This window comes from Gossypium arboreum, chromosome 7, assembly GCF_025698485.1.
Source record: "Gossypium arboreum isolate Shixiya-1 chromosome 7, ASM2569848v2, whole genome shotgun sequence".
Classification (NCBI taxonomy): Eukaryota; Viridiplantae; Streptophyta; class Magnoliopsida; order Malvales; family Malvaceae; genus Gossypium; species Gossypium arboreum.
This window is the reverse complement of record NC_069076.1, coordinates 4,696,382-4,716,797: the sequence shown is the minus strand read 5'-3', so window position 1 is coordinate 4,716,797 and position 20,416 is coordinate 4,696,382. Positions and strand designations below refer to the sequence as shown.

At 32.6% G+C, this 20,416-nt stretch overlaps 3 protein-coding genes and 1 long non-coding RNA gene across 7 annotated transcripts; 1 reads left to right on the top strand and 3 right to left on the bottom strand.

Annotated features, from left to right (window-relative positions):
* Positions 1 to 1,926: 1,926 nt before the first annotated feature.
* Positions 1,927 to 6,686, top strand: LOC108489015 (cellulose synthase A catalytic subunit 4 [UDP-forming]-like). 2 transcript variants are annotated; one of them, XM_017793605.2, is made up of 12 exons: positions 1,927 to 2,287; positions 2,358 to 2,556; positions 2,658 to 2,758; positions 2,850 to 2,916; positions 2,995 to 3,157; positions 3,236 to 3,848; positions 3,960 to 4,097; positions 4,187 to 4,312; positions 4,420 to 4,632; positions 4,717 to 5,232; positions 5,310 to 5,660; positions 5,756 to 6,686. In XM_017793605.2, the coding sequence occupies exons 1-12, from the start codon at positions 2,255 to 2,257 to the stop codon at positions 6,335 to 6,337; spliced, it is 3,102 nt and encodes a 1,033-aa protein (XP_017649094.1). In that variant the 5' UTR covers positions 1,927 to 2,254; the 3' UTR covers positions 6,338 to 6,686. The 2 variants fall into 2 exon arrangements, with proteins under 2 accessions (XP_017649094.1, XP_052886679.1); XM_053030719.1 differs by having other exon boundaries at positions 1,933 to 2,287; positions 2,379 to 2,556; positions 5,756 to 6,611.
* A 34-nt stretch (positions 6,687 to 6,720) lies between these two features.
* Positions 6,721 to 7,248, bottom strand: LOC128295351 (uncharacterized). The gene is made up of 3 exons (XR_008285738.1): positions 7,222 to 7,248; positions 7,060 to 7,140; positions 6,721 to 6,970 (listed from the first exon to the last, which is right to left on the bottom strand). It is a non-coding gene; the product is annotated as an uncharacterized LOC128295351 (long non-coding RNA).
* A 57-nt stretch (positions 7,249 to 7,305) lies between these two features.
* LOC128295334 (homeobox-leucine zipper protein ROC7-like) lies at positions 7,306 to 9,629 on the bottom strand. The gene is made up of 9 exons (XM_053030620.1): positions 9,612 to 9,629; positions 9,304 to 9,366; positions 8,955 to 9,182; positions 8,773 to 8,865; positions 8,297 to 8,693; positions 7,942 to 8,210; positions 7,762 to 7,854; positions 7,400 to 7,666; positions 7,306 to 7,320 (listed from the first exon to the last, which is right to left on the bottom strand). The coding sequence occupies exons 1-9, from the start codon at positions 9,627 to 9,629 to the stop codon at positions 7,306 to 7,308; spliced, it is 1,443 nt and encodes a 480-aa protein (XP_052886580.1).
* A 2,208-nt stretch (positions 9,630 to 11,837) lies between these two features.
* On the bottom strand, positions 11,838 to 15,220 carry LOC108468678 (glutathione gamma-glutamylcysteinyltransferase 3-like). 3 transcript variants are annotated; one of them, XM_053031313.1, is made up of 8 exons: positions 14,912 to 15,220; positions 14,663 to 14,819; positions 14,340 to 14,578; positions 14,055 to 14,218; positions 13,750 to 13,801; positions 13,059 to 13,286; positions 12,379 to 12,882; positions 11,838 to 12,086 (listed from the first exon to the last, which is right to left on the bottom strand). In XM_053031313.1, exons 1-8 carry the CDS (start codon positions 15,032 to 15,034, stop codon positions 12,030 to 12,032), a joined length of 1,524 nt encoding a protein of 507 aa, XP_052887273.1. In that variant the 5' UTR covers positions 15,035 to 15,220; the 3' UTR covers positions 11,838 to 12,029. The 3 variants fall into 3 exon arrangements, with proteins under 3 accessions (XP_052887273.1, XP_017625039.1, XP_017625045.1); XM_017769550.2 differs by having other exon boundaries at positions 11,838 to 12,070; positions 14,912 to 15,215; XM_017769556.2 differs by having other exon boundaries at positions 11,838 to 12,070; positions 14,907 to 15,198.
* Between the last annotated feature and the right edge of the window lie 5,196 nt (positions 15,221 to 20,416).

Below are 20,416 nucleotides of genomic sequence, written 5' to 3'. Positions count from 1 at the left end.
ATTAATATTTAAGAGGGACCATTAATGAGAATTTCCACTAACCAACATCTGAGGTTGTTGTATGGAAAGATAAATAACTAGGCAAGTAATTAAAGTTTCCTTCTAAAGTTGGAATTTCAAAGTAAATGTAAAGTGCATCATTATTGTATATTTACATGACTAAGAAATCTCTGCATTTTATTATTTATAATTAATTATTTTAATTCATCAATAAAAATGTACGAGTGAATCTTATATATAATAATTTTAATTTAATTTATTATTATATTTCTATGTATTGTCTTATATATAATAATTTTAAATTAAATTATTATTATATGTTAATTTTTATTTAAAACTATGATAACTGATTATTGGAATATACAATACTTTTTAATCCTTGAAATGGAAGTATTTTAACTTTTAATTAAAGATAAAAATATTTTATATGAATGATTTAAAATTTTAAAATTATATAAATTATATAAATTATTTCATGTTACTTTTTTTATATTTTATATGAATGATTTAAAATTTTAAAAATTATATAAATTATATAAATTATTTCATGTTACTTTTTTTTAAAACATATGTTAATCTTTATAAATTGTGTAGTGTGATATCTTTTTAAAGGTTCAACTAACTATATAATATTTATTTGATCCGATTAATATTTCCATTTCAAAAGAGATAATTTTGATATTTAATAAATATTAAACCTATGATAAAATTTTAGTCTCATTTGATAAGTCAACTCGATTAGAAAAATGGGATTAAAATTTTGTCTAAATTCGATCTAGGTAAAAATGTTAAAACTCGGGTCCAGTTCAATCCGCAGTATTAATTTTTTATATTATTTTTATATAAATTTTAAAATATATATAATACATTAAAAATATTAAAATAAATGTTTCCCAACAAATTAAAAATAAATTTTAAAAAATATTTATACTTAAACAACACTAAAATAGGTGCAACTTAAGAAGCAAATGCTTTTAAAATAAAAGTTATACAATATTCACATAATAATAACAAAATAGTAGCAACATAATTGTGAAATGACAAAGAAACCAATAAAAAACAACAAGAAAATTAAAACAACTACAAAACAGTGGAAAACCAACAAGAAAACAATTTTTTTTCAAATTCGGGTCGGGTCGGGCCAGATACAAGCCAAAAAAAACTTTATCTAAGATCTGTCTCATTTTTTAAAACAGATCTTATTTTTTTGTTCAAACTCATTTTTCAAGCTTATATTTTTACCCCAAACCCTCCCGCTTTTCAAACAAAACTTCGGATCAATAATTGAACAGGTGTACTTACAAATCAACTAAGTACACATAATTTGTAAATATTTAAATTAATTTAATATCATTATATTTTTCACTTTGACATTATATTATCCATCTTAAATTTCAAAACTAATAAAATTTAGCATACGTAAAATAATATTTGACATACAAAATATATATCAAAATTAGTTGATATTTTTAAAAAATAAAATTTATTTAACATAATGATATATATTAAAAAATTATTATATAATTACATATTTATTATTTATTCATATAAGTAAAGAAATTATTAAAAATAGTTAAATAAACATGGAAAAAGATTTAAACTTCACACAAACATTTAACCAACCAACCTAAGTGCTAAGTTGTTAAAAAGAAAGCATGTTTAGTTTCAGAAAAACGCTTTTTAAAGGACCGGTAAGTTTTTTCGACATATTTTCTTAAATAATAATAAAAAAGGCCTAAATTGCTAATTTTTTTAAATAAAAGGCAACATTTTTCACTAATTTTTCCTATATAATGTGTGATGTAGTTCCAGAAGCATGTATATTTTGATATTTAAAGTGAAACCAATGGTTGGTTAATGGGCATGGTGTGGGGTACGTAACACATGCACCAAATGCATAAATATCATAACATATACAGCTTTATCAACTAAGTTCCATTTGTTAGGAAGTAGAGTCGCCCCTGCCTTTGAGTCGAAGCTAGCTTATAGCTTAAGCCATTAGCTATGCACAAGCAAAATGGCAGGCGTTTGGCAGAGTTCCAGCTACCAAGCAATGGTTTCCTTATTTTCATTCCTCCCTTTAACGTCTCTTAGACTCAAACCTACGACTTCTCAACTCACAGTTTGGTAGTCTCTCCCTCACATTTCACTTTATTAATTACCTTATAATACCACATCCCCTCAAGCCCTCATCACATCTTTGTCTCTCAGTTATTATCCTATTCATCTCATCTTTGTTTGTTTTTGGCTTGCCATGGCTGGCTTTGGTTCACTTGCAGTTGACGAGGTACTTTCTTCTTCTTTTCTTTAATTTAGTTACTTCTTACTATGAGCCTGATGATGTTATGGGATAGCAGAATTGGCCTCCGACACGGCAGTCTTCGGGAAAAGTATGCAAAGTTTGCGGGGATAAGATTGGTCGAAATGAAGACGGGGAGTTGTTTGTAGCTTGTCACGTATGTGCCTTCCCGGTTTGCCCGCCATGTTATGAGTATGAAAGGAGTGAAGGAACCCAGTGCTGCCCTCAGTGCAATACTCGCTACAAGCGTCAAAAAGGTTCATTTTTTTTTAATCTCTGAGTTTCTAGCTAGAGAAATGAAGTGTTACAGACAGAACTAACATGTTTCATTAACTTTGGTCTTTTGCTTATCTGACAGGTAGTGCAAGAGTTGCAGGTGATGATGAAGACAACTATGACCAAGATGATTTTGATGATGAATTTCAGACCAAGAACCGCAAGGATGACTTGGATCAGCATGTAAGTTCATTATATATAATAGTATATATATAAATAAATAATAATCATTAAATATTTATCAGATTACTAAAGTTGATTGTCAATTTTGCAGGAAAACGGGGACTATAATAATCAGCAATGGCATCCTAATGGTCAAGCTTTCTCAGTTGGAGGAAGCAGTAAGTGCAACTTTTGCATTCCTTTTAAAACTCTGATTTAGCTTTATACTTATGGGAGGGTTTATCAATGGGGTACAGCTGCTGGTAAGGATTTTGAAGGGGACAAAGAGATTTATGGCAGTGCAGAATGGAAAGAAAGAGTTGAGAAATGGAAAGTTAGGCAAGAAAAAAGAGGTTTGGTGGGCAATTATGGTGATGCAGGACATGATCAAGCTGAACAAGAAGAAGAAGAAGATTACCTGTATGTTCCTCTGACATGATCCGTCTCTCCTCCATTTTTAAGTTTCAACACTTGTTTTACATTTCTTTGAATTTGTAGCATGGCAGAAGCTCGACAACCCCTCTGGCGAAAAGTTCCGATTTCCTCGAGCCTGATAAACCCTTACCGGATAGTCATTGTCCTACGGCTCTTTGTCCTCATCTTTTTCCTCCGGTTCCGTATTCTAACACCGGCCTACGATGCTTTTCCCTTATGGCTTATCTCTGTTATATGTGAAGTATGGTTTGCTTTCTCCTGGATACTCGACCAGTTCCCCAAATGGCTCCCCATTACTCGTGAAACTTACCTGGATCGCCTCTCCTTGAGGTTTGAGCGTGAGGGAGAGCCTAATCAACTAGGTTCAGTCGATGTCTTCGTGAGTACTGTCGATCCTCTTAAGGAACCGCCCATCATAACAGCAAACACAGTTCTATCAATCTTGTCTGTTGATTATCCTGTTGAAAAAGTGAGCTGTTATGTATCCGATGATGGTGCTTCCATGCTTCTTTTCGACACACTATCGGAAACTGCCGAGTTTGCCAGGAGGTGGGTACCATTTTGCAAGAAGCATAACGTCGAGCCAAGGGCACCCGAGTTTTATTTCTCCGAGAAGATAGATTACTTGAAAGACAAGGTTCATCCTAGCTTTGTCAAAGAACGTAGAGCCATGAAAGTGAGTTGCCAAATTTGTTCCCATTTTCGGTGCTACCAGTGTCCTCATCTTGTTAAAACATGTAAGTTAAACAAGGTTTTAATATATACTTTGCTTATGGTGTACTTGTAGAGGGAATATGAAGAGTTTAAAGTAAGGATCAATGCACTAGTGGCAAAAGCTCAGAAGAAACCAGAAGAAGGATGGGTGATGCAAGATGGCACCCCGTGGCCTGGAAATAACACTCGTGATCATCCCGGGATGATTCAGGTGCCTTGATATAAGATCATCAAATATCATTCTATCCGTGAAGTTAAAGCCCATATCATGGTGGAACTTAAAAGCTTCTTGCTTTACAGGTCTATCTAGGTAGTGCTGGTGCACTTGATGTGGATGGCAAGGAGCTACCTCGGCTTGTTTACGTATCTCGTGAGAAACGTCCTGGTTATCAGCACCACAAGAAAGCCGGTGCCATGAATGCTCTGGTGAGAACTGTTTGTCTGATTTCTTATTTGTTTCCATAGGAAGAGGATGCAATTTAATGGTTTGCTACTGATCTTGCCTATTGTTTGATCATGAATGTCATTGCCAGGTTCGAGTCTCTGCCGTGCTTACTAATGCACCCTTCATATTGAATCTGGATTGTGATCACTATATTAACAACAGCAAGGCTATAAGGGAAGCAATGTGCTTTTTAATGGATCCCCAGTTTGGAAAGAAGCTTTGCTATGTTCAATTCCCTCAGAGGTTCGACGGCATTGATCGTCATGACAGATATGCTAATCGGAACGTTGTCTTCTTCGATGTAAGTTATTGTACAAAATATTTACTTTGTTTGCTTCTTTGTAAAATTAGTACCTAATAACTACAATGTTGCTTTTGGTCATAGATTAACATGTTAGGCTTAGACGGACTTCAAGGCCCTGTATATGTAGGCACAGGGTGTGTCTTCAACAGGCAGGCATTGTATGGCTATGATCCACCTGTCTCCGAGAAGCGACCGAAGATGACATGCGACTGCTGGCCTTCATGGTGTTGCTGTTGCTGTGGAGGGTCAAGAAAAAAGTCGAAGAAGACAGGAGAGAAAAAGAGTTTCCTCGGAGGTCTCCTACGCTCCAAGAAGAAGAAAATGATGGGAAAGAACTATGTGAGAAAAGGGTCCGCACCAATTTTCAATCTTGAAGAAATCGAAGAAGGTCTTGAAGGATATGATGAACTAGAGAAATCATCACTCATGTCACAGAAGAATTTTGAGAAACGATTCGGGCAATCACCAGTTCTCATCACTTCAACTCTGATGGAAAATGGAGGCCTTCCTGAAGGCACCAATACCAATTCACTCGTTAAGGAGGCCATTCATGTAATCAGCTGTGGCTATGAAGAGAAAACAGAATGGGGCAAAGAGGTGACCACTATTACATTAATACTATATTGAGTCATTGTAACAACTTTGAGGAGATTACTGAATTGTTTTCTTTACAGATTGGATGGATTTACGGGTCTGTCACGGAAGATATTTTAACTGGTTTTAAGATGCACTGTAGAGGATGGAAATCTGTTTACTGTGTACCAAAAAGACCAGCATTTAAAGGATCGGCGCCAATCAATCTATCAGATCGTTTGCACCAAGTTTTAAGGTGGGCTCTTGGTTCGGTGGAAATCTTCCTCAGTCGTCACTGCCCACTTTGGTATGGCTATGCTGGAAAACTGAAATGGCTGGAAAGGCTTGCCTATATAAACACCATTGTTTACCCTTTCACGTCCATTCCTTTACTCGCCTATTGTACAATTCCAGCTGTTTGTCTCCTGACAGGAAAATTCATCATCCCAACTGTAAGTAACATTGCAGATTGCTTTATTAAAACATTCTGAAAGAGATTGATTTATTAGGCCCTGGAAAATTAAACATTTTTTTGTTTCCTTGGCAGCTAAGCAACCTTACAAGTGTATGGTTCCTGGCACTTTTCCTTTCCATCATAGCAACCAGTGTTCTCGAACTTCGATGGAGCGGAGTTAGCATCCAAGACTGGTGGCGCAATGAACAGTTCTGGGTGATCGGTGGTGTCTCGGCACATCTTTTTGCTGTCTTCCAAGGCCTGCTCAAAGTCCTTGCTGGAGTTGACACCAACTTCACTGTAACAGCAAAAGCCGCTGAAGATGCCGAGTTTGGAGAGCTTTACCTCTTCAAATGGACCACCCTCCTAATCCCACCAACAACTCTAATAATATTGAACATGGTGGGAGTTGTTGCTGGGGTTTCTGATGCAATTAATAATGGTTACGGTTCATGGGGTCCCTTATTTGGCAAGCTATTCTTCGCCTTCTGGGTCATTGTTCACCTCTATCCTTTCCTCAAAGGTTTGATGGGAAGGCAAAACAGGACTCCAACCATTGTTGTGTTGTGGTCTATACTTCTTGCATCAATTTTCTCATTGGTCTGGGTTCGGATCGATCCTTTCTTGCCCAAGCAAACAGGTCCAGTCCTCAAACAATGTGGAGTGGAGTGCTGATCATGCCAACTCCTCATTATTATCACCATTCATTGTTTTGAGTCCCCAGATCTCCAAGGTGTTGGTAGAGCAAGCAAGGACGTCATTGATCACCAGCGGCAAGTAAGATGTCAATTAGGAACAAATTGACCACTCATTACATACATTGTACAACTTGATACCTATTCAAAACTTCATTGTTATAGCAAAGAAAGTTTGTTATGCTATAAGCTATATATACTAGGCTTGTTATCTCAGCTTTAATCCACAATAAACAGATAAAGCTTCATGATTATATTCCATAGGTCATTTGTTTTCAATCAGCCTTTCACAGCTAGGCTTAAAATAAGAAGGGAAAATTCATCCACAAGGATTCAAATCATGCTTAAACTATATATATGATGCAAGACTAAAAGTATTAAAAGAAACCTACAATTTTATTCAATTTCTAACATCTTAAAAGACAAAAAACAACTGCAATAAGGGTTCTATATTTATTACATCTTCAGTTTATCAATGGCTCCTTGGATTAGCTTAATTTTGGCTATGGTCCTCTCTTCTCGGGTGCTTACCTTTGCAGGTTGCAGAGCAAGAACATTCCTCAGTCCTCTCTTCATGGATGGATGACGCCTCATCATTTTCTGAAGCAACACCCTGCGAAAATGGCATCAAACTGTTACTTAAAAAAGCTGGGAAAAAAAAAAAAACAAACCACAGAATATGCAAAAATTAAGAAAACATACTGAAGTTGTAGCCAAAACATGGCTTGGATGATTGAAAGCACACTTGGAACCAAACTTGCATCTTCCCGTTTTCAGAAAGTACTGAAAACTTGAAAAAAATAGTAAATCATAAAGAAAATAATGGAAAGAGGAAAATAATTTGAAATTTGGATCAATGCTTACAGCACAATCAGGTTTTGCTTGCTTAAAATAATCACTTAATGGAATCTGTAAACCAGATTGCTTGGGAAGGAAAATTTCCTGCGGTTAGAAGATATATTTCTACAATAAGTTAATTTTCCATTCAGTTGTTTGATCAAACAGCTAGCATAGTGTACTATATATACATATATATATATACCTGCTCTATTTCGGCGATGAGGTCAAGATGAAACTGTTGCATAGCCTTAATAGCATCTTGTTGAGTGCTGTCCATTAATTGCAAGGAAATGCTAATGCACAAGTTCATATCTGGAACTATTGTAAATCCAGAAGGATACAAGACCAGCTCAGACCATTCGTTTTTGCTTAGATTCTGATCAAAATCGGATTCTTTGATCGGAGATGATATAACAAAGGAGCGAAATCCATCAGTTGAAGCTTCTTGCAACACATACCCTTCGAATGGCTACATCAGAAGCAGAAGCTACATTAGCTTCATATATCTTCTCTCTGCAACTCTTTGTAATAAAAAACTAAAATAAAATAAAATAAAATACCCACATCCTTATTTAGAGTAATGCAGTAAGTGTCACCATCTGGGGAAGCAACTCTAATTACTTCATCGGTCCATTGTGTGATTCGGGTGTGGCACCACTGCATTAGAAAAAAAAAAAAGTCCTACATATGGCCTCAATATCACTTAGGCAAAAAATATCATGTATGTATGCAGAAGGTACATACATCTATGTACAAGTTCTTTTCCCTGAGGTAACTGAAAACTGGCCGAGACGTTTTACTTTCGACATTAAATTTGACAACTGCAACAAAAATGCATGATCCTGCATATGGTCCTTGAGAGTTCAACTTATGTTTCAACCAGATTTCTTTATTTTCTTGACGATGACCACTCCATCCGTCCCTGTCCGCAGATGCGACTATGCTATCCACATACTTGATTCTAATGTTTTTGGCCATTTCCTTTAAAACTCCCAGTAATTCACCTCTTGATCCTGTTTTACACAACAAGCAAGTAAAAAAATAGTTCCATTTTACCTTAAAGAAGTTAAGTCATAGCCAGAATAGCAGAAAACACAACCTTCATTTTCTGTTCCAAGTTTAAAACTTAAGAAATCTGAGGACATCCTCCTGTAATCATTTTTCAAAACATTGATCCAGCAATATGCTTTGAAAGGCCAATCGGAGTCGATCGGAAATTCCATAGTTTCGATCCATATGACCTTGGATTTACTATCATCATACTTTGCAATGATCACCCCTGATGGTTTTCTCCTGCATGCATTTTCAACCTTGGGTTTACTGGCAACAGACGTTCCAATGGTCATCCTCGATAGCCTTTCGCTGCACTCGTCAAAGTCTAAATCGACTACTGCCCACATATCGTGTCTAATCTCTTTTACGAATCGAAGGAAGGTTATTTTTTCTATTGTACTAAAAGGTACAACAGATATTGGCTTCAAAAACTCTGCAGTCACCTGCCATTCAATTATTCCCTTTGAACTTTTTAGGCTTTTTTTTATATCATCTCAAGTGAGGAAAATTTCAGAAGCTTACCTTTTGTATATCCAGTATTTCAAGAGAAGTTCCACTCGGTTTCTCACCCTTTCCACTGTAAACAATGTGGGAAAACCTTGAAGCCCATGTCTTCTGCAGTAATGTTTGGAATATTTTCAGTATACATACATACATACATACATTAGCTTCTATAGTAGTCAAAGGGCTGAATATGAACCTACCACATCTGTCATCATGGAAACTAAGTCTCTTGGAGGAAGCGGAAGAATCGCACTGTCAATGGAGAGATCGACGCTCATTGTAGTAGCATTTGGCATTAAGAAAAATTTCGGCAGTATCCTCTCGGAATGTAGGCCATGTTCTTTGAACCATGGGTCATTTTCAGCAGCAATATTCAAGATTAACTGAAGAGCATCATTGCAGAAGTACCCTGACAAGGGATGAGAAGGCTGCAACACAAGGGCACAAGCTTCATTACATTCCATACAAGTTCAATTAGGTAAAATTCTATCAACAAAAGTACTGGTGACAATTCATATTCAACATCATGAGTTACTGCAAATCTCTTACAGGAGAACCAGGTGTTTCATCAGGCTGGGTAGAATCAAGTTTCTCATCAGGCAAGGCATTGTCCTGTAGTAAGGAGCTGATTATCAGGATTCAACATAGTAATTTGAAGTTCCTAAAGTGATTTGTTTAGGTATCATACAAGTCCACTTCGATCCGTCGTTAATGTCAATCCATTAGACATATGTTTGATCATGCAATACGAAAGTCTTTTATTTCTTCTACAAAAGGTCATTTTTCAAGATAAATTATGAATCACTTGTAACTTGATTAGACAAGTAAAGGTAATTGGAAGTGGGAAACTCTAATACCGGTTTATCACCATCCATTTTAGATCTTCAACACCTTGGTCCCCAAACCTGTCGGACATAATGCATCAACATTAAAAGTAAAACTTTCAAACTTATAGTTACCAAGTTTCTCATTTAGATGCCAAACCCAATGGAAAGAAAATTAAAGAAAGAAAGAGAGGAAAACAACCTGAAAAAGATTAGCCGTCCAAGGATGAAAATATACTGATTGGGACTACAAGAAAAAAAAGCAAAGTCTTAACCTGAAAGAAATTCCTATTTCTTGGAAAACTATGTAACATACAGAATTTTTTTCAAGAAATTGAAAAGAAAAGAAAATGGGTTTTCAATGATTGATGACAAGTGAGAACTTAAAAAAAAAAAAAAAGGTCCCTTCCAGGTTTTATCATGTGAGTGATGCTTCAAAACCAAATCCACTCTTTGACTTTCTTTAATGAAGAATGTGATAAAGAAAACAAGAGAAACAGAAAGAAAAGATGGATTAATAGAGATTACAAAGAAGTAAGAAAAAGAGAGTCAAAAAGTAAATTGTTGAGAAAATGAGAAAATATATAGCTTGGAAACAAGAACAATGTCTTAAATCTTTCTTCAATGGAGATAACCAGAAAGAGATAGAGAAGGGAGAAAAAGAGGGATTTTTATAGAGGGACAAACAATCATTTCTGTTTACCATTACATTCCCGCCAATACTTAAAAAAGGTCCCCAAGGGTTAAGGCAGTTATATAAATGGACACCCTTTGAGGCTTTGACTCACATTCCTTTATGCACTTTAGTTTAGTCAGTGCTTATTCATTAGTTCATGGTCCCCAATGGGGTGCTCGCATTGTTCGTTGTTCATGGCCAGTGCTTAGTTGCATATTCATCAGTTCATTCAGCTGGCTCCTGCATGTTTATCAGTTAAAAAAAAAAAAAAACTTCCTTGATGGTAATCTTCAATTTACAGTTATCATGGAGTATGATTATGACAAACACCGATGGGAAGTTGCCACCAACACGATTTATCCTTCGAGTCTATTAGTTTCGAGGTATTTTGACCATTGTTATTGGCATGCCGATAACAACGCCTGTCCCTTGATTACACCTTTGGTTGGTAGCAGCTCACGTGACTGTGGTTGTATCATGATCTTAAATAAAAGTTATAAATACCATATCGACTCTGTATGTATTAGTATTGGTTTTAATATATAAGTTTGTGTTTGTTTGAATGAAAATCATTTTTAAAATAATTTCTGAAAATAATTTATTTTTTGAAAAACAAATAATTTTTGGTGTTTGGAAGAATTCATGTAAAATATTTTCTATTGTTTGGATAATCACATGACTAAATTGAAAAATATACAAAGATTAAAGTGTGAAACAATTTAATATGTAAATAAGAAATTTATGATAAAAGCTTAATGAATGTGTTATGAGATGATGAAATATACATAAAGTATTGTCAATATGAAATTGTGAAAATATATGAAAATTTTATGATGACAAGGACTAAATTGTTAAACTTGAGAAAATATGTTGATGAAATAATAGAAGTGTAACAAGATATTGAGATAAATTATGTGATTAAAGTGTAACAAGAAAGAAAATTAATTTAATATGATTAATTAGTGAATATTGAATTTTATGATAAAATATTTAAATTGAAAAGTTATGAAAATTTATTAAAAAATATTTGATAAGTGAAGAATATAGTAGAGAATGTAACATCTTAGTGTTTTGATCCGATGTTCGGGTCAAGTATGGAGATGTTACAGTGGATAAAATCTTAGCAGTTTGAAAAATGTCTTACAAAAAAATATTTAATAAAACATTTTACGAGAATAAAGAGGTAACTTTACATTGATTGAAAAATCTTTTACATTGATTATCATATTTTACATGAAACAAACATGAAAAAATACAGAATATAATTTTCGTAAGCATAAATGTTGAAACCACCTATAACTAGTGAAAAGCCATGTTTAATAAGGGTAGTGGCCCTGTATACTTTTATATAAGCGCTTAGCGTGAAACAAGATCGAACATGTTTCAATCCGTTACATTATGTTTTTCTTCCTCCTAAACAGAGTGGTTCAAAGATGAAAAAATCAGTTGTCTGCAGCATTTATCAGATGAATTTAACTAGGATGCAGAATGCAGGAGAATTGATAGGACCTACATTTTGGATATAGAATAACAATAACAAGGAATCACTTCCACACATGCATAAAAATAATATTCAATAATAATAATAATAATAATAGAAATTCTATTTTGCATGTTGAAAGTTCACAAGAAAATGTGGTTGATGTATAAATATTAGTAGTAAATGACACAAATGACTTTCATAATGAATCCAATACAGAAGTTTGTCCAGTGTTGTTCTTCAACAAGATTCTCTAAGAAGAAAAAATCAAGAAGATGAGGGTGAGATATTCAGATCAGCCTTGAGGAAATAGAGCTGCCGCTGCAAATGCAGAACCTGTCAAGCAGACATCCTGAGATAAACTTTGTACTTCTAATGAGAAAATATATATTATAACTGAATAACAAGTATCAAACAGGCAAGACCACGAAAGATTATTGAATTCTTAGCCAAAAGCCTATGGACTATTTGTTAGGATATGTGAAAAGCTTTAAGTGGCTACAGTAATTGTCTAAAATGGGGATGATATCCAGAAGAGTCTGGAAACTGGTGTTTAAGAAAAACTCATAAAGTCAATTCCTAAAAGGAACGAAGAATTTGATACAAAAAACAAAGAAAAAAAAATATAAGAAACCAGACATTACCTCCTCTTGGAGCAAAGTTGGGAGACAGTCTGCAGATGTAAGGCCTTTCATCTCTGCCTGTAGCTTCTCCTCTTTAAGGCCCAACCAGGTATCTTGAGGCAGTGCAACAAGAAGTACTGTCAGACCATCCCCTATTGATGGAGGTATACCAGAACAACTATTTTGGTCAAAATCAAATGAACAACTGGGCCTTGTTTCAGATGACGGAATCAGCATATCAACCATTTGTTCAGTGCCATCAGTAGTTACAGTACCAGAAACCACTGTGACAGGCTCCTTACACACAGATTTTAGAAGTTTTATATCTTTACAGCACCCGTTTAACGACCTAATTTTCCCAGTTAGAAGTCCAGCTACTTGACAACAAACATTTGCCGCAATGTCAGCCAAGCTATCTGTGTAACCCAAAGGTGCCTCACTTTCGCACAATGAACGCTCAAATCCCAAATATCCCGTCACATTTTTGAATAGTTCAGTCTCTCGTATTTGTTTCAATACTTCTTCCTGAAATTTCAAATTATTCTTTCTATTACTTTCTCTTCCAAGTCATGGAAAGAAATCAGAAAAAGAAATATTTGAACAAATGAAGCTGCAAATTGAAATTCAATCTTTGAAAGGAGGAATTGAAGAAAAAGATAAATGGTAGTTGACTGAAAGATAAACAAATATGCCCATCATACCTTGAGTGCAACCCTTCCTTTCTCCTCTTCACTTAAAATGGTACTACCATCATCCTGTCTCCGAACCTCTGCAATCCACTTGATGAAATCCCTCAAACTAGGAGGTGCTGATCTAAATACCACACATAATACATCATTAACATCTTTTAGATTCTTGGAAGTGAGCAAAAGGGGAAGATCTTCCGTTAAGTACTTAGCGACTACATTCCAATTCTCATGTTTACAGCTCTGCATTTGATACACAATAGTAGTACCAGTTATCACCTCTTTGAACAATAAAGCTCTGGCAAACATAAAGAACATAGAAAAAATAAATCCAGATTTGAGAAACACCTAGAGATGGAAAGGAGCTCCACTATCAACATCAATAATGAAATACTTTATCATAATACAATAAGTAAATCTTAAATCTTAATTTCAATATTCCCATATTCAGTTTGAAGATTTTAAATTCCCCTGCATCTCCCAGGTTCAAATTGCATGAAAAATAAAGAGCATAATCAAAATTCCAATGCCACTTTTAAGTTTCAATAATGAATCAGATTTTGCGATTTGTTACTATACTCATTCAACAGTCATTATATAGTAAATTGACACTTGAGAAGGAAAAAGGAAACTAGTAAAACGATTTATATCAAGACATAAAGAAAGTATTACATGGGACTGATCTGCCAAAGATAAATTCAAGTACCATAGTGTAAAGAACAGATGTTGCTTTCTGAAGCTTAGACATAACCATGAACCTGAGAAAAGCAAGCATGAATTGCCATTAGGACACAACCAGGTAGTTGCCACTAATAACAAGGTGGCAGGTTGTATAATTTACTATAATACAATCAACCAATAAAAGGTAGATTTTAAAATCAAGTTAGAAGCTACAAACGAGATGTGAATTGAAGCTGAGCATACTTGCAGAGAAAACAAAAAAACAATTAAAGTAACAAGTAACAACCATTAATAAGAGCCTAACTATATGAAGAGGAGAAATCAGATTACCCCCTATAATGTCCAGTTGCTTTATCAATAGTATTCATGGCATCCCAAAGAAGCGAAAGAGGAACCCAATGAGGAGGGTATTTGAATCTAGCAACATCCAAAATCAGAACCATGTCCTTTCCAGCATGGTAACCCCCTATCGGCGAAAAATGGCCCGTTCCTGTCTGCAACCAATCACATTTTCAAATTGGCAAGCACAAAAATAGAAAAATTTTCAAGAAAAAAATAATGGATCAATCAGTAGATGTATATACATGTTGAAATTCGAGTCAATGAAATGATTACCTGCTTGAAAACCGCTCTATTGTAGGAGACAATCAAATGGCAATCCTCTGATGAAGTACAAGAGACCACGCGTTCCCGGAAATCTTCAATGCTAGATTGATCGGTCCTGAAAGGTTCAACTTGAGCACCATTGCAAACAGCCAAACAAGCAACTTTCCCAAAAGTGATGCCTTGACTTTTGATTTTCTCCAGTGGCTCGCAACAATCTAACATTGAATCATCGAACCATCTCCAAGGTCCTAAATTAAAAAAATAATATTAATTAATTCAGTTGGATAGTTCGAAATTTAAGTAAATTATGAAAAAAGGGGGAAGAAAAGTACCTTTCCAGGTTCTACCAGGATCGATAGCGAGGGCGTTTAAGACCATGGCGAGAGTGGCGAGTCCGCAATACGCGGGCTCCGATTGCGTTTGGTAGTATGATATTAGTTTGAAAAACCCTTCCGCCGTTCCTCCCGCTAAAGCTTCCGTGAACAATTGCTGTAAAAAGAAAATTAAAAAGATTTGAAAAGATTAGAGAATGAGAAAGAGATAAATTAGGGTTTATGTTCATTGGTTTCCAGCTACCTTGCCTTCGGGAGAAGAAAACTCGATGGCAGGAGGAGAGGGAAGAACTCTTCTGTAAAGTCCCGCCACCGCCATTTTCTGTTTTTTTTCTTTTCTTTTTGGTCGTTGTAAGTTCTAACTGTCACCATAGCGTTATGACATGGCGGAGGTAGCTATAAAGAAACGATCCCAATTCCCAGTCCACCACATTTCTCTAATCCGCGTATGGTGAACGCAAAACTCAGACTTGAGTCAACTCTCCGATTCCACTTTCTTTTTCAGAAATTTCACTTTTGTTTTTGGGTAAATTCCAAAATAGTCACTTTTGTTTACCTCATGTTTCATTCTAGCCACTTATATTATCGTGTTGTAACATTTTAATAACTGAGCCGCTAATTAACGTTAACAGTATAATTGTAAGCTGATGGGGCACACTAAATCATCATTTTAAATAAAAATTTTAGGTTAAATTATATAATTGGTCTCTATATTTTTTTCTTTTTGAGTAATTTAATTTTTTTAATGTTCTTTTAACTTCTTCTGTTTTCATTCTCTTTTGTTTCTTTATTTCTTTTAACTTGGTTTTTTTATGTTGTCCATTTGCTAAAACTAGTAAAAATAATCTTTACCCACCAAATAAACCAAGTCATTGTTTCTTTTACATTATTCCTAAATTGAATTTCACTCAAAACTGAATAGCAATCATTCTTAATCAAATCTCGATTTGAATAACTTAATTTTGAAACTAAAATCGGATCTAACTAATCAATATAAAAAATTATATCCTTAATCAAAGCTAAACATAAATTGAATTATTTATATTTAAAACAATTTTTTTCGTTTCTAGATTTTTACAGAATCGTGTAGATTATTCATTTCATTTTCTTGTATTTTATTTTTTGATGAATAAAATTAAGGATATTACCAAGCAAGCTTGATTGGAAGCTGAGCATGGATGAACCGAAGAGAGAAAGGGAGCATGGAACCAAACTGATTTGTGTAAAATTGAGAGTAAGTTTCGTATTGTGGTCATTTTAGTCATTAAGAGTGTAGTGCTCATTTGAAGGATCCGTGAAACACGGTTTCAACAGGGCGAAAATGTTGTAGGTAAGATAGATAAGGTGGTCGTGGGGATTGGTTAGGAGGCTGAAGGAATGAACTCAGGAAACTTTGTTGAGGGTAGATTGACATAAGTCACAGTTGGCAAGGTCTTCGAGTGAGGCGAACTTGTGGACTAAGTCATTGAGAGTTCCAAATTGGTTCGTTAAAGCAGTGATGGATGATGAGGGTTTGTAATTGTGGGATAAGAATATGTGAAGCAAACTTTATTTTGGTTCCATTTTTCACCTTTTCTTTTTCCATAAACATCAAAAAGCTTTAACAAATTGAAAACATTAAAATAAAAAAAAAACCTAAGTTAAAAGAAATGGAGAAGGGAGGAAAATGGAGGGAGAAACATAAGAGAATGGAAAATGGAAAAAAAAAAAAGAAAAAAAGATAAAGTTAAAAGAATATAAGAGAAAAAAATTAAATTACTAAAAATAAAAAAATATAGGGACCAATTGTTTAATTTAATCTAAAATTTTTATTTGAAATGATGATTTAACGTGCCACATCAGCTTACCATTACACCGTTAACGACAATTAATGGCTCAGTGACTAAAATATTATAATACGATAACGTAAGTGACTAAAATATACCATTTTAAATATAAATAACTAAAATATAATCTGAAATAAATAAAAGTTACTATTTTAATAATTTATCCTTTCTTTTTCTAGTAGAGGTATGATATTAATGAAGACATGGAAATAGACAAATGATTCAAATTGTTGACTTTCAAAATGCTAAAGGCTTTATCTTCCAACAAAATCCGATTGACTCGAAATAAAAGGAAATACTACATCTAAACCCTATTAGAAGTCATTACTCCATCAATGTGGGATTATCCACTTTGTATTATTAATATTATATTCTTCAGTATTTTTTAAAAGAAATTATTTTTACACTAATATAAAATTTTGTTTTATATCCATCTGATTTTATTTTTACAATTTTCAAGTGCAAAATTTGAATTAACTCAAGTTTTTTTTATTTTATATTTAAAAATTCGTAGCTAAACATTTAGAAAAGTGGTATACTTAAATTAAATCAAGAAATTCTTCTCTATGCTCGAGAAAAAAAAATGTGATGTATCAAAACTTTTTAAGGGTGAGTTTTGATGGACGATGCGTTAACTTGCGGTTAGTCTAAAAACAGTGGTGACGGTAAGATTAAATATTATAACAATACTGTAGTGTAAGATAAAAAATAAGCTAAACGCATTGTCCATCCAAATTTACACTAAACATTTTAATTAAAAAAAGTTTATATACATTTTTTCCCAAACTCACCATAATTTAGCATTACTTAAAAAAATCGTGAAAAAGTATTATTTAGAATTATGATTTAAGTTTTATATTTATTAAAATTATTGTGAAAAATAAATAAAATGTCTATTTAAGATATATAATATTATAAATTAAAGATAAAGTTAGCTTAAATAATATTTAAATTCGCTATTATGATGATATATGGAATCTTAATTTTAAATAATTTTCAGCAAATTAATATATTTTTTGTAAAAATTAATTTGAGGATATAAATCATGTTTTAGATATTAAAATCACACATAAACACATTTCTTATAAATTAATAAAACTTCAGAAGTAATGGAATAATTGATTCAAATTCCAAAATATCTTTCATTTATGGTATTTCTGATATTACCACAATGCCATGTAAACATTATTTTAGTATTAACAAATATTCAGTTTAAAATTATAGTACAAATATAAAAATTATGGTAATTTATTGTTAGTATTGCAATATATAAAGCATAAATTTTAAATACATTTTAAAATTATATTATGGTAAATTTAAATGCATAAATTTATTGTTTGTCGATTTAAAATTTAGGTTAAACACATTTTGGAATTTAAATTTGACAATTTTTCTCACATTGAGGCCTCGACTTTTTTTATTCAAATTAAGCTTTCAATTTGACAATTGTTTCAACATCAATGCCTAAACTTTTTTTTGTCCAAGTTAAACCTTGAACTTGGCAAATATTTTCACATTGGGACTTCAACTTTTTTATTCAAGTTGGTCCTTAAAAACCCTAAAGTTCAAGCCGTAATATGAGATCAATTACAAAATTCAGGACCTAGCTTAAATCATTAAAGGTTCAGGCCCTAATGTAGAAAAAGTTGCCAAGTTCAAGCCTCAAATAATGATTTAATCCCAAAAATTATATTATTTGAATGAGCATTGTTGTCATGATTGGCCCTGAATACCAAAAAAAATTTAAATTTGATACTTATATTATATTTTTATGTTTCAATTTAATCGGATATTTTATTTGAATAAATACTATATTATCCGTTAAATGAAAGCTCATATACTAGTTGTAACAAATTGTAACGTTAACACTTTGGATAATGATATTAAATTCAAAATTTAATATTTACATCACTTCTTTCTTATTCTAGAATTATGATTATTTTAATAAAAATATGTGATGAAAATGAAAACCCCTTTTCATAGTTCAATGCTAAACTCGTGGATGACCAAATATATATATAAAGGGTCATAAGCTTAAGTACATGTAACTAGTTAAGCCACAACCCCCTAAAAGTTAAAATACAACATTTCCTTAAATGAGCCAAAGCCCCACCATTGACCATTATAGGTTAATATACTATTTGGTATAACTTGATTTCAATATTTAATTTAGTATTTTAATTTTTTTTGTCTTTATCAAGTATTTATGTTCTTTACTAGAACACACATGTCAAATATTTATTGGACCTAAACATGTTCATGGGTCGGGTCACTCATCCAGGCCCAAAAGGCCTACTCAAAAAAGGGAGGATTTGAACAAAATACGAGGCCCGAAAAATAGACTTAGGCCTTGGGAAAGATTTTTTGGCTTGAGCCTAGCTCAGCCAAAGTATTATGTTATAAAATAATATTATATTAATTATATATGTTGAATAATAATTATATATATTTATATTAAATTCTTAATCCAATAACAATTAAACTTATTGTCCAATACTTAAAAAACTTACCCAACCCAAAATATATAATTTTATATTTATATTTAATACAACAAAATATTTATTATATTTATTTGTATTTTAAATATAATAAAACATTTATTATATTTATGGTAGTATTTTTAATATAAATATTTTTAATGTGTTAGAAAATTTTATTTTAACTATTTTTAATGCATTTAGTGTATTATATTTTTAAAAAATTAATTTTAAATAAAAATAATCTAAACAAATTAAATTTGGGTGGGCTAGGATTGAGCAAAAAGTAAGCCCATTTTTTTTGCCCAGGCCAATCTCGAGCTTGAAAAAATAGTTTAAATACCTTGCATTGGCCCAACTCAAGTCCAGTCTGGCTTATGAATACCTCTAATTAAACTATATGATATCATTTAATGTGAATACTAATTTAAACATTAAAATTAAACTCTAAGTACCAAATTGAGAAATTGTATATTAAGCGTATCAATTTAGGGCAGGCGAAAAAAGCATATACCATAATTGATATATGTCCAAACAAAGACAAGAACATGTGTGGTTTTACATGAATGTCCCCTAACTGGTATCATCAAACTAAAATTCGAGGGTGGAATTTTTCCTTTCATTTTAGAAATTTTCATTCCTTTCTTTTGATTCCATTCATAACACTTTTGTCTTAACCCTAAAGCATTTGTCTTTGTCACTGACTCATTCATTGCCCTTCTATTTTTGTTTGTTCATATCCTAGTTGCCACCCTTTGTCTCTCCCAATAATTTTTATATTGTCAATTGAGTCTTAACTCCATTAATATGGATATTATTATTAATGTAAGAGAATATAAGTTTGAATGCGTTGAAATATATTATCCTCCTATTTATGGATTGAGAAAAAATTATGAGTAATTTCTAGATATTGTGTTAAAAAAATCTTTACGGAGAATTTTTTTTATTAAATTATAAGCTTAGATTGGAATTTTACAAGGTTGTTCAAGGACAAGGGGATGAAATCAAATGGAAAAATCCATGCAAAATTGATATTTACACAGTAGTTTTTTTATCCAAGTGCCTCTTCATTGTTTCTCAATGAACCATGTTGAATATAATAAATAAATGAAAATGAAGGATCAAATTTTATATAAAGTTGCATTCTTGAAGGGTTTAATGTTAATTTTCTATAATTGGGTTATTTCTAGTTTTATTATTTTCCAAAATATGTATCTTATTTTATAATTATTATTAACTTCTTAATTAAGTTTGATGTCACGAGACAAAAGTGAGAATAACTTAAATGAGGAAATCTGGAATATAACTTTACACATTTTAAATGAATTATATTATTACGGTGCCATTTTCATTTTTTTAAACTAATTAGGTTTACTCTAATTTTATATATTTTGCATATATTTTGTTATTATTATTAATTTTAAATTATATGTTTATTTATTTATTGAATA